The sequence below is a fragment of the Microcaecilia unicolor genome, chromosome 8 (genome assembly GCF_901765095.1).
Source record: "Microcaecilia unicolor chromosome 8, aMicUni1.1, whole genome shotgun sequence".
Taxonomy (NCBI): Eukaryota; Metazoa; Chordata; class Amphibia; order Gymnophiona; family Siphonopidae; genus Microcaecilia; species Microcaecilia unicolor.
This window is the reverse complement of record NC_044038.1, coordinates 36,250,422-36,264,783: the sequence shown is the minus strand read 5'-3', so window position 1 is coordinate 36,264,783 and position 14,362 is coordinate 36,250,422. Positions and strand designations below refer to the sequence as shown.

The 14,362-nt window shown below is 44.8% G+C and overlaps 1 protein-coding gene across 5 annotated transcripts in view; it reads right to left on the bottom strand.

Moving 5' to 3' along the window:
- Window positions 1–14,362, bottom strand: part of MRTFB (myocardin related transcription factor B) — a 308,685-nt gene that overhangs the window by 47,723 nt on the left and 246,600 nt on the right. For all 5 annotated transcript variants that reach the window (XM_030212476.1, XM_030212477.1, XM_030212474.1 and 2 more), the window contains 2 exons: window positions 12,197–12,358; window positions 9,732–9,907 (listed from right to left, as the gene is read on the bottom strand). In XM_030212476.1, the coding sequence (XP_030068336.1) occupies window positions 9,732–9,907; window positions 12,197–12,358 (338 nt within the window). The remainder of the gene's footprint in view (window positions 1–9,731; window positions 9,908–12,196; window positions 12,359–14,362) is intronic.

Below are 14,362 nucleotides of genomic sequence, written 5' to 3'. Positions count from 1 at the left end.
TTCCTTAGGTGATATAACTCATCCTTAGATGGACTCAGTACAATGCTATATTATTTCTTATTTGTGTTTACTTCTGAATCATTATAAAAATAACGTTAAATAAAGAGATCACTCCCTCCCCCCCCCCTCAAAAAAAACCACAGTGGTAGGCTGTCAAGTTGGCAGATATTTAAATAAGTGATCCGTCAACTTGACAGCCAGCAAAATTATGAAATGAGGAAAATTGGGGCATTAATAAACACAGTTTTAGAAATTTGGGTATCAGTTTTCAAAGGGAGTTATCCAGGTAGGAGCAGCAGCTGCCTGGACAATTTCTGTTCATTGGGTCCAACCTTGATATTCAGCAATACTTACCTGGACAGCCACCCCAGACCCAGACGTTCAGTGCCAGCACCCAGATAGGAGGCAGAACTGAGGGGCCCTTTTACTAAGCCATGTAAGCGTCTACGCACGCCCAACGTGCGCCAAAATGGAGTTACCACCCAGCTACCGTGTGGCTCTTGCAGTAATTTCATTTTTGGCATGTGTCCAATACGGTCAGTAATTTTTATTTTCGGACCCGCATATTGGACGCGCGCCAAGTAGCATTTGACGCACGTAGGTCATTACTGCCCAGTTACCGCGTGACACTTTACCGCTAGGTCAATGGCTGGCGGTAAGGTTGCAGACCCAAAATGGACGCGGGGCAATTTTGATTTTGATGCACGTCCATTCTTGGCAAAAATTTAAAAAAGGCCTTTTTCACAGACGCACTAAAAATGGATCGGCGCATGCAAAAAAACTGTGCCTACACCATGGCAAGCCATTTTTCAGCGCACCTTAGTAAAAGGACCCCTGAGTATCTGGGTCTAATTCAGTGGACAGCAGCCAGTGTTTAAAGAAACCCTGACTGCTGCCGGCTGATACTGACCAGTTTAATTTCTTCTCAGGTAATAAATAGAAATAAAACATAAAAACAAAAGAAGATAAACGCTAACTTTTCTTAAAAATTGGACTAACAATACACTTTTTGACTAGCTTTTGAAGGTAATACCTTCTTCTTTGGGTCAGAAATGAGAAAAAGATGATGTGGAGGAGTGGCCTAGTGGTTAGGGTGGTGGACTTTGGTCCTGAGGAACTGAGTTTGATTCCCACTTCAGGCACAGGCAGCTCCTTGTGACTCTGGGCAAGTCACTTAACCCTCCATTGCCCCATGTAAGCCGCATTGAGCCTGCCATGAGTGGGAAAACGTGGGGTACAAATGTAACAAAAATAAAATAGATACTATTGGAGATTCTACATGGAATGTTGCTACTATTGGAGATTCTAGGTGGAATGTTGCTACTATTGGAGATTCTACATGGAATGTTGCTATTCCACTAGCAACATTCCATGTAGAAGGCTGCACAGGCTTCTGTTTCTGTGAGTCTGACGTCCTGCAGGACGTCAGACTCACAGAAGCAGAAGCCTGCGCGGCCACATTGGTGATCTGCAAGGGCCGACTTCTCAAATAGTAGCAACAATCTCAAATAGTAGCAACAGTGGAGGAGTGGCCTAGTGGTTAGGGTGGTGGACTTTGGTCCTGAGGAACTGAGTTTGATTCCCACTTCAGGCACAGGCAGCTCCTTGTGACTCTGGGCAAAATCACTTAACCCTCCATTGCCCCAGATACAAATAAGTACCTGTATACGATATGTAAGCCACACTGAGACTGCCATGAGTGGGGAAAGCGCGGGGTACAAATGTAACAAAAAATAATAAAAAAATATATAAGTAAAACAGAAGCATTCCAATGACAGTCTCAGGGGGGTGGGGTGGGGTGGGTTGAGAAACAGGGAAAGATGGATGGGTGATCAGAGGTTGACAAAGCAGTATAATTTTATGGTTTATAATGTGATAGGAAACCCAGATCTTTGTTAAATCCTGTCTGGTGGGTGTCAAAATATTTCATCATTTTAACTTTAAATGCTTTTTTATTTCACTTACAAATCCTGATATTTCTCATCTTTTGCTCATTTTTGACCAGAAGATGTATTTAGTCCAATAAAATTTCTTCCGTTTTTGTTTTTATTACCTTTAAATGTGGATTATCCATTTCTGCTCAGCAACGTTGCAGGCTTGTTTTGAGCTTACCATATTCATTCAGAATGTTTATGGAGCAGCCCTGTATGTATTGGTATTTGGCAGTGCATCTGCTGCTTTTCATCTGAGAACTGGCTGAAGTGTGAAAATGTAAGTGTGTTTATACCCTGTGTGCTGGTGAACTGCAACACTGGCAGAGAAAGCAGCTGACATTCCTACATAACTCCAAACAACAAGAGGCAGGGGATACTTTGCTTCTGTGCTGGGGCTGTGTTTGGAAGGTCAGGGCGAAGCACAGAAGAACCGGTTAAAGGAGATCAGATCTGGACAAATGGCTGTGCTGACCAACAATTGTTATTTGCAGACCTTTGACTTCTCGGTGTTGGCCTTTAAATAGTTAATACGAGAGATGTGCATTCATTAGCTCGCATTCAGTTTGTTAGCATGCCTTAAAAACTTTAGTGCGAAATTAAATCAAACCGTGCATTAACCTGCAAATTAATGAACGTTAAGTTGATCAGTGCATTAAAAAGTGCATTAAACGAACTGAAAAGAGCCCAAATAAACAGAAAATGTTTGCCTTGCACAATCTCTAGTTAATATTGCTGCTTAATTTAAGCGTTGCTCTCCAAAAGTAGCTTATTTTGAGGTTTTAATAATAAAGTGACTGTATTATATTTGAAGCCTCATGCGGAGCGGAGGCGGGGCTAGTGGTTGGGAGGCGGGGCTACTGCTGGGCAGACTCCTACGGTCTGTGCCCTGAAAATGGCAGATACAAATCAAGGTCAGGTATACACATAAAGTAGCACATATGAGTTTATCTTGTTGGGTAGACTGGATGGACCGTGCAGGTCTTTCTCTGCCGTCATCTACTATGTTACTATGTTGTGCTCAGTGTCCAGTATAGATGGGAATCTGTTGTAATGAGAGAAGAGGGCAAGGGGTGGCATGATTTAGAATAGGGTCTGGCTACGGATTTAAGCCTGAGTTAAAAATGCATCCACTTAAGAATAAATTATCTCCAGGACCAAGGTCCAAAGACAACTGCCTCCAGGGAGACAGAAAATGCCCATAAAGTTAGAACTCTCTTTCAGTTGTATTAATATCGTTTCAGAAAAAAATAAAAAAAATTAAAACAAAGTTAGCCAACAAGCTGGAAAACATTTAAAAGATTGTTATCATCCAAAACATCTGTCACTGTTTACTAAGGTGCTTATTTCAGAAAGGCTATTCATGTTTTAGATGTCCATAAACCAGCATTTAGACATCCATAGTGCATAATCGTCTGAATCTCAACTTCACAAAGCTGGGGTACAGATGTCTAATACTGAAGAATGTCCATATGACAATGGACCATGGTCTGGGTCTGTAGTGGGTGGGTCTAGGGCAGGCCCAAAACAGAAACATTCATATTCCATTTCAGAAGGGAAATGAATATTTATATTCAAAAAGATGCACCACCGGGATTTAGACCTGCTATCCGGCAAGCTAGGTGTCAGAAACGTGTTCCTACTGAGCAGCACTCCACTGAACGGATTAGGGGAGGTCCTTCATCTCCCAGTAGTCGATGCCCCCTCCCCCCGAAAGCGAAACTTGCAAGGGATATCAAGTTTTGTGAAGTTTCTGGAAACGTAGACATTATGGGAGAAAAGTGGGCACAGAAAAAGTGCTTATTCTATAAAGAGTGTGTGTCGACAGAACAGCGCTTAGCACCGGTTTCCACGCTAAACTCTGGGCACCAGACTTGCGCCTGCTGAAACCTGGTATAAATCTCGGTGCCTAAGTTGGGAATGGAGACCCATTATTTCATAACACTGTGTGCAACTTTTTAGAATGCCCACGCCCCGCCCATACCCCTCCCATGGCCACACCCTCTTTTGAGATCCATGCAAGACCAGTTAAGTGCAGTTGGTGGAGAAGTGCGCAGATCTCCAATTGGTGTCAAGTGCTTGTTAACACCAATAATTCCAACAATTAGCAAATAATTGAACCAATTAAGTAATTAAAGTTGCACGCAGATCTTGGATCCGTGCACAAATTCCAGAGCCACTCTTTCGGCACCATATATAGAATCTGGCGGTATGTTTCTAAACTTACTGATAAAAGTACATAAGTATTGCCATACTGGGAAAGACCAAAGGTCCATGAAGCCCAGCATCCTGTTTCCAACAGTGGCCAATCCAGGTCACAAATACCCGGCAAGATCTCAAAAAAGTACAAAACATTTTATACTGCTTATCCCAGAAATAGTGGATTTTCCCCAAGTCCATTTAATAGGTCTATGGACTTTTCCTTTAGGAAGCCGTCCAAACCTTGTTAAAACTCCACTAAGCTAACCGCCTTTACCACATTCTCTAGCAATGAATTCCAGAGTTTAATTACACGTTGAGTGAAGAAAACTTTTCTCTGATTCGTTTTAAATTTACTACATTGTAGCTTCATCGCATGCCCCCTAGTCCTAGTATTTTTGAAAAGTGTGAACAGACGCTTCACATCTACCCGTTTGTGTTCCTGCATTTCATGTTTATCTACTGCCACAAAGATGGTCATGGATCTTGCTTTGTCTCGTTGATAATTTACATGTTTGTGTTTCTAAACTGGTTGTTCTTTAATCTTGCTGCATATAACCAGCACATAAATGCTCATTTCTCCCTGAATTTTAGAGGAAAAGAATAGAAGAACAGGAGCCTTCACTATCACACGGAAGCACCAAACACAGCAAAGCTGACACAAAATGATGGAAGTTACACTATGTTCAAAATGTGAGAAGTTTATTGAAACATCTCAACATGAGACATGACAGGAATCTTCTGTTGGATGTTGCTTAATCCACTGCTTGTTGCAGAGATGATTTTTCACTCCATTGCGCAGGTTCTTTGGAGGCATTCCTTTGAAGTTACCTGTATTGATTTTATCTCCAAAGGACTTATTACAGCCTCCTATTTGAACATTAGATAGATTCAAGGCTGCACACTCACAGGTGTGATATTTTCCGTGACTATATTTGGAAAGCTAGTGAGTTAAGCAACATCCAACAATAGACTTCTGAAGCAGGCCTTTGTGGCTGAAACACAGCTTATGTTGAGCAGGGCCACCGAGAGGGGGGGACAGGGGGGACAAAAGTCCCGGGGCCTGGCGCCACCTGGCCCACCCTCCGTCATCACCGCTGCCGCCTGGCCCGGAATTAACCTTAAGCCTCCTTTCACTTCGCAGGAAGCAGCAGCAGGGCAGGCCACTCCTTCCTTCCGTGTCCCGCCCTCACCTGACGTAACGTCCGCGAGGGCGGGGCACGGAAGGAAGGAGAAGAGGTCTGCCCTGCCGCTGCTTGCTGCGGTGAAAGGAGGCTTAAGGTTAGTTCCGAGGGCCCGGCCTGGTAGCGGGTGGAGGGGGGGCCCGGCGACCTCAGGTGGGTGGGCAGGCGGGCGGCGGGGGAGGGGCCAGGCGATCTCGGGTGGGCAGCCAGCAGGGGGCCCGGCTATCTCGGGTGGGGGGGGGGGGCCGGGGGCGGCATTGTCCCGGGTCCGGCTCTCGGCGGCCCTGATGTTGGGTCAATAAACTTCTCACATTCTAAGCATCGTCTAGCTTCCATTGTTTTGTGTCACCTTTGCTGTGTTTGGTGCTTCCCTAAATTTTAGAACATGCTCTAAGTCCCAGATTCTGTCCTAAGATACTAGCAGAACTTAGGATATCCTGACCCAGACTCCTCAAGTTCCATTTGTAGATCCTTTCTAAAATGCCGCTCTAAGCTGCGTTAGATGTTTAACATGCTCACATGCTAAACATGTTTTAATGCACGCTAACAGCGCAGTGCTGCTTATATGTCTCTTTCCAACATTGATCGCCTGCTTCTTTAATTCCAGTTTATTACAAAGCATCCTCCTGGGGATAGAAGTGAAGTGGTTGGATCATTGCTCTTCTCAAATGTGGATCAAAGAACACATAGTTTCCAAAGCATGTACACTTTAAATCAAGTATATAAGAGGGGTTCCTGTAGGCATTTTTAGGCCTGGGTGGGGGGAGAACAACCTGCATGCATTCACCCACTGGCACAAAGAACAGGCACAGTCATATGTGCAAATTACAGAATACGATAATTGAAAGTGTATTTTTAGCATTCTAGGTATGGTGTGAGTGTTTGCACCAGCTCTATGACTGCAGTCACGCCTAAATTATAAGCACAAATTTGCCTTGCTATGCTGTTATTTCACCAAGGAAAGTAGGCGCCTATGCTGATAATCTTAAAGCAAAGAAATCAATCTTGGCTTGCACACCATGAATAAATGGGCTAATACTTTTCAAATGAAGCTGAATAATGAGAGAACGCTGCCTAATCCTTTCATCTTTATATAATAGGTTCAAACCTTCATCTTTAATCACTCCAAACCTCACCCTTCAAATCTCTGAGAGCTTAAAAATACTCGGTGTAATCATCGATCGCAACCTATCACTAGTTGACCAAACTAATTCTACTGCAAAGAAAATGTTTTTTTTCATTGTGGAAACTCAAGTGGATAAAATCTTTCTTCCCTAGAGAAATATTCCGATATCTAGTCCAATCAATGGTATTAAGTCACCTAGACTACTGTAATGGGATATACGCAGGATGCAAAGAACAACTTGTAAAGAAACTACAGACTGCCCAAAACACAGCAGCAAGACGAATCTTTGGCAAATGCAAATTTGAAAGTTCCAAGCCCCTTCGAGAGAAATTGCACTGGCTCCCAATAAAGGAACGAATTAACTTCAAGATCTGCACCCTAGTCCACAAAATTCTTTATGGAGAAGCCCCAGGATACACGAATAACCCAATCAATCTTCCAGCCAGGAATACATCAAGCACATGCCGTCCATTCCTAAATCTCCATTACCCTACCTGTAACGGCCTCAAATGTAAATCCCACTTACGCTTCCTCCTTTTCCTTCATCAGCACCCAACTATGGAATGCATTGCCAAAAGCTGTCAAATCTATTCCAAACCATCTCAACTTTAGGAAATTACTCAAGACCAACCTGATCCGGAAGGCCTACCCCCATGATCCAATATAAAACCTAAAGTCCTCTCTTACTTTTACCCACTTTCCCTTCACACCCTATTCTTTCATTCCTTGCTGACGACTACAATCTATTGTATTTATATCACTACCGGATTGTCGATAACCTTTTCGGTTTATTGTAAGCCATATTGAACCTGCAAACATGTGGGAAAATTGTGGGGTATAAATGTGATAAATAAATAAATAGATGCTTTTCTACTAAGCTGCATTAGCTGTTTAACAAAAGAATTACTGCACGCTAACAACTAGCAGTGTGTTAACTCTTAGCATGCACAACCATGGGAAATATCATTTTGAGGAGCGGAATGGGCGGGCAGTGCAGCCTACAGGTCTGGGGAAGGTTGTTACCACATGTGAACTGTTAATGTAGGAGATAATGCACAGCAGTTAATACCACAGCAAGCGGTGTAGCTACTAGACTGCATGTTGTCGAACACACCGTTAAAAGCGTGGTAGTGACTTTTTTGTACGTTAACTGCACAGAAAAGCCTCCTACAAATGCTGGGGACAACCCCAACAGTTAACACTGACGTTTTGTAGTTACTGCTGTTTAATTTGGGCAATTACTGCACAGTAACTGAAATTCTCTAACTAGGCATCTACAGTTACACGTGCCTTGCACATGTAATGATGAGAAGATTAGCACTTGCACGTGTCAGTGTCCTAAGTGCTACTCTGCAAGGGCACATATAAGTGTTATGGCACCCAACTGGAAAGTGTGTGCTTGGGAGGGGGGAAGACATGGGCAGGGCTCCCAGCTACAAGTATAACTTACAGAATACTGCAAGTTACGAGCACCCTTACTTCATTCATGCACCAGAAGTTACGCAAGCTCTAAGGGCTCGATGATGACAGCTTACGCTAGTATAAACCCAACCAACAACAAAAAATAATCGGGATGAATAATTTAATCTACTGGGAAAAATTCTAAAACTCAACCTTGTGGAATATATGCATTTGTATGAACTGATTTAAATTCAAGAAATACTGTTGTTTTTATTCAACACTAGTAAAAAATCCCCATTTCTGATGCAAATGAAACGGGGGCTAGCAAGGTTTTCTTCTGTGTGCATGTGGGAGTGTGTGTCCCTGCCCTCTGCCCTTCCCCTGTGCTGTCTGTCCCCTCTGCTCTCTGTCCCCTCCCCTCTCGGAGTCGAGTCCTTCAGTGTTAAGTTTCCTGCTGTGCTGTGTTTGTGTTACAGAGATAGTGAGGGCTTCTGCCCTCTCTCCCCCCCCCCCCCTCTGAGTCCTTCACTGTTACAGAGAGAGCGATTTGATTTTGTGCTTTGCTGTGTTTTCCTTCACTGTTTGTGTTACAGAGAGAGCGAGGGCGGGGCAGACACTCATGGGGAAACCGGATATCTCTCCCCCTTCACACTTCCGGCTGGAGGCTTCATTTAGAACGTTGGTGGTGCCTTTTATATATAGAGATCTTTAACACAAACTGTTGTGTACACTGTATATTTTCAGTGATTTCCATGATTAAAACAAGTTGCGTAGCCAACATGTGACAGATGAGAGACCACCACAGATCAACGAGTTTCTTACAATGTTTATGAGCACATTAAACATTTAAAATGTTTTGTTTATATATTTTCCAAATGTATTGTATATACTGTATTGTTTCTAATAATAGCTCACCTCTAATAACGGCCCAACCCCCCCCCCCCCCCACCCGCCTCAGTACCAGAAAACTCTGTAAGCTGCATCTGAAAGCAAAAATTTAGATTCCCCCCCAATAATAGCCCACCCCTAGAATTCGCAGTAACCGGCATTGCTCTCCTCCCCCTGCAATGGCCGGATCTCTCTTCTTAACCTCTTCTCATGATTATGGTGCTGGGCCAATGGCAGGCCTTGAGCGTATGCAAATGCTGAAGGCCTCACTCTGGCACAGCGCCATACCCGTGAAAAAAATAGAGATCTGATCAATGCAGGGAGCGGAGGGGAGCAATGCTGGTTACCGGGGGGGGGGGGGGGGGGGGGGTGGTGGTGGTGGTGGAGAGAAATGGTGCCTCTATCAGTAGGAAAATGATGTAAAAACAGAAGAAATAAATCTCCGCAAGGATATAGAGTATGAAACAAACAGCAAAGATGAGTAGAAAAATGGACGATGCTCCAGATAAAGGATCGCTATTTATTGATCGATCAATAAACAGCGATTCTTCATCTGGAGCATCGTCCATTTTTCAAGTCATCTTCACTGTTTTGTTTCAGCCTCTATCAATAGCCCACCCTAGACTCTAGAAAACCCACTGTTTCTAATGATAGCCCAGGTGTTTATTAGAAACAATAAGGTACATCTTTTGGTGGATGTAGGTTGATGTGGTGGCTGAGCTTAGGCTAGTATTCTATAAAGAAATCCAGTTGCCCAGGTACTGTTATAAAAAAGGAACTCCCCACATGGCATCGGAGTGCCTAAAAGGCAGTGCCCACTCATCGAATTGCCCCCTTAGTAAATAGGGGCCTTAATGCACTCTTGTACTTGTTACTTTTCAAGAAAAATAATGCAGTAAACTTGCAAAAAAGTAAAAAAACACATACATTAAAAGCACCTGGCAGTCTGCAATTATGCCGGCTGGTTTGAAAATTGCCCCCTTAGCGCTTTTCAAAATGTACCTGATTTGTAGTGTTTTGTGTTGGTGATGGTGACGAGTCGCTGGTTTTCAGCTCCCCAGGAGAAGGTGCGGAGCTTTGAGACTCTTGGCTCGCAGGCTGCTCTGGTGACAAAGCGTCACTGCTATCCTCGTCAAATGAATAGGCGTCCAATGTCTGGGGATAATTCACCTGCCCAACTGTTAGAGAAAAAATAAAATCTATTTTACCCTCACAGGACACAGAAGGTTTGTACAACAGATTGGGAAGAAGAAAGGCTTCCTTAGTAATGGTTTAACAAAAAAATGGGGTGGGGGGGTGATTTTGTAAAACTGAGTGACCACATACATGCGTATGTTTACTGCAATTTAATATATTGCCTTTCTTTCTACCCAACCAAGTATACGTGTAGGAAAGTTTGGTTAACGTCCTAAAAGAAAAGTGCATAAGCTATTATTAACGTGTTCTTGGAGAAAATCCACTGCTTATTTCTAGGATAAGCACCCTAAAATGTACTCTACTGTTTTGGGATCTTGCCAGGTACTTGTGACCTGGGTTGGCCACTGTTGGAAACAGGATACTGGGCTTGATGGACCTTCGTTCTGTCCCAGTATGGCAAATGCTAATGTTCTTAAAGTATGCACCTACTTAATACAGGCACTTGCTTGAACAATTTTAAAATAGTGTAGCTTTTGAGCCTATGATTTAGTTTCTTGCAAGGGAAGGAAAAGCAATTCCACAGAAAAAAAGTAATCTAACGAAACACCTGTGCAAAAAGCACTAAGGGGTGTCAGGGCTTATATCCACTCCTTCAATGAGGCTCTTATGTACACAAGTCTTCTTGCACAAGGAATTACTTGCACCGATTCTGTGCAGGTGCTGGGCAAAATATGTGTGATTTCTAAACTCTGGAAAGCAAACTGACTTATAAGCTTTCTACAGTTTCTTTTTCCACAGTTTTGCCCAGTCCTACTTCATGCTCTACACTTCTTTGAATAAATCCTGGACCCTCTCTGGCACAGTCAAGAATTTTTTTTACCGGGGGGGAGGGAGGGTGCATCTCCCCGCCACCACTATACCTTAAAATCCTCTCTGCTGCAGTCTTCACACGGGCAGAAGCACTCATAGGCTGCCTATGACCTGCACCAGGACTTCCTCCTTGAACTGTCCCACCGTTCACAAAACAGGAAGTTGCATCAGAAGGGGCAGGACAGTTCAGTGAGGAATTCCCAGTGTAGGCCGCAGGCAGTCTATGAGTGCCACTGCTGCTGCCTGGGTGAAGACTGCATCAGAAAAAATTTTATGGTGAGGGGGGGGGGCAGGTCTACCTGGGGTGTGTACACAACAGACGCACCTAGTTTAAATATGCTCAGGCAGACAAATCCTCAAGTTCCATGGTGAGACATGGACTTCCAAAGGCCACAATGAACACTGAGGGCCAATTTGCTAAGGGCTGAGGTGCTTAACTTTGGGAGTTATTTTTTATTTTATTTTTGTTACATTTGTACCCCGCGCTTTCCCACTCATGGCAGGCTCAATGCAGCTTACATGGGGCAATGGAGGGTTAAGTGACTTACCCAGAGTCACAAGTAGCTGCCTGTGCCTGAAGTGGGAATCGAACTCAGTTCCTCAGGACCAAAGTCCACCACCCTAACCACTGGGCCACTCCTCCACTGTTGCTACTATTTGAGATTCTACATGGAATATTGCTATTCCACTAGCAACATTCCATGTAGAAGTTGGCCCTTGCAGATCACCAATGTGGCCGCGCAGGCTTCTTCTTCTGTGAGTCTGATGTCCTGCACGTACGTGCAGGATGTCAGACTCACAGAAACAGAAGCCTGCGCAGCCTTCTACATGGAATGTTGCTAGTGGAACATCAACATTCCATGTAGAATCTCCAATAGTATCTATTTTATTTTTGTTACATTTGTCCCCTCGCTTTCCCACTCATGGCAGGCTCAATGCAGCTTACATGGGACAATGGAGGGTTAAGTGACTTGCCCAGAGTCACAAGGAGCTGCCTGTGCCTGAAGTGGGAATCAAACTCAGTTCCTCAGTTCCCCAGGACCAGAGTCCACCACCCTAACCACTAGGCCACTCCTAAATCAGACCTCTTTCATAGAAAATGAATTCTTTTAGTTCATTTCCGATGACGTAAAACCTTAGACAAACATATGCGTGCTACAGTATTTTGACGAGGGAGGAGTGGCCTAGTGGTTAGGGTGGTGGACTTTGGTCCTGAGGAACTGAGTTCAATTCCCACTTCAGGCACAGGCAGCTCCTTGTGACTCTGGGCAAGTCACTTAACCCTCCATTGCCCCATGTAAGCCGCATTGAGCCTGCCTTGAGTGGGAAAGCACGGGGTACAAATGTAACAAAACAACTTCTGCACAACTTCCCAACCCTGTGTCCCAGGTTCTATCAATCAGCTTTTGCAGGAATCCAGAAGCCTTGATTAACACGTGAGCTGCAGCTCTGGCACTTGCCTATAATGGCTTCCTTCACGCTGGAGTCTACAGGGAGGATGTTCTTTTCTACCAGTTCCATCGGGCCAGGCCGCTGAGCAATCTTTTCATTTAAGTCATCAGCCAGGCGGGCTCTCTTTAGCTTCATCTGAGTTGCTTGCAGGGAAGGCTCTGCAACTGTCTCTAAAGGGAAGAGGAAAGGAGATGAGAGACAGATTTTTTTAAAGATAGTTTTATAAGTTCGCTATCTCTAGTGCAAGTTCAAAAGCACCAGATCAGACCAAGAACTTTTCAGTCTGATATCATTTCCTTTGTAGTTAACACAAACAAAAATAATCGAATGGTTATTATGGCAAAGCCCTCAGTGCAGCATCCACGGCTTGTAAAATTACCATGGATATACAGTCATAAATTATTTTCAGTCTTGGCTGAAGCCAATGGAAACGAATGGAAATTATGACTGGTTATACAGTCAATGTTTTCCAACCCTCATGGATATGGAGTGGATATTTCATCTGTTTTTAGCACTGTTTCTATTTTTGTAAGGACTATCCACATTAAAGAAGTCACGTCTGTAAGAGAAACTTCCTATCTAATAAAACGCACCTCCAATGTTCTGAAGCTGACTCCGTGGCTGAGGCATTCGTACGCTCTGCTGTAAGGCTCCATCTTCTGAACGTCATGCACGAGTTCCCGCCCCTGACGCCCTCGCCGCACCGCCACGCCCCCCCCAGCTTGCCGCCACCAGGCGTGCAGGCTCGGCCCTTCTCTCTCTGTTAGCTCTGGTCCCGGCCTTATTACCTCTCCGCAATGAGGGCGGGACCAGAGCTAACACAGAGAGAAGGGCCGAGGCTGAACGCCTTTTAATGCTGCTTTCGTCTGAGATGATTTTTAAAATATGGAGCGAGTGTGGCTGGTACTGGAAGGGAGGGAGGAAGGGAGGGACAACGACCCTAGAACTGGGAGGGAGGGAGGGAGGGGGAACCTGAAACTCGGAGGGGGGAGGGAGGGGCAGAGTGACCCTGGAACTCGGAGGGAGGGGTGCCCCTGGAACTCGGAGGGAGGGAGGAGGGGGCGACCCTGCAACTCGGAGGAAGGGGGCTGACCCTGCAACTCGGAGGAAGGGGGACGACCCTGGAACTTGGAGGGTGGGGGACGACCCTGGAACTCGGAGGGAGGGGGATGACCCTGGAACTCGGAGGGAGGGAGGGAGATGACCCTGGAACTCGGAGGGAGGAAGGGGGGCCCATGGCACACACTCTCATTCTCACACACATACTCTCTCTCTCACAGACACACTCGCACCCAGTCTCACTCTCTGTCACACACACACACTCACACATTCACTCTCTCTCTCACACACAGTCAGTCTCACACACACTCTCTAAAACATACACACTCCGAGGACAACCTTGCTAGAGCCCGTTTCATTTGTGTCAGAAACGGGCCTGTTTTACTAGTAATTAAATAATTAGCACAGAGGACATCCACAAGTATTTAAACGTTAGCAACCCTTTTCTTTATGAACCCTTCTTTATGAACCCTTTAGAGTGTTGCACAGGAATGGGGATTGCAGGAATCCCGCAGGTATGGAAGAAGTTGCCATGGGATTCGCACAGGGATGGAAGAAATTGTCATGGGGTTCCCGCAGGGTTGCAAGAAATTGCTATGGGATTCCTGTGGCAGTATAGTCAAAATCTCTGGTGACTCCAGAATGAGGTTTGGAATGCCCAGAGAGGCAGCCGGAACACCAGACTGAGGCTTGGAACACTCATTGGTTGAATAGTGAATACCATCCAAAAAAACACATAAGGCTGTTAGGGTGAAACAGAGGGTTGCGGGCAAGTAAATAATAGCATCGACTCCTGCGGGTACGGGTGGGGATGGAGGAGATTAATTTTGGGAATAGGTGGGGATGGAATGGATCTTTATCCCTGTGCAACTCTCTAGAACCCTTCCCCCCAGCTGAAAACAAATGGAGGCAAAGAGGCCAATATTCAAATGCTGCGGTCAGAATTTTTAAAAAATGCCGATTGTGGCATTTAAATCTATTCCATACATTCAGTGCTGTTCTCTAGATATCGCACTAAATATATGTGGACAGCAGTGACCGTCACTGGACATATGGACAGTGGCAACATTAGGCGCAGTCCCCCTCATTCAAGAACAGGATGCCTAAAGTTAGGT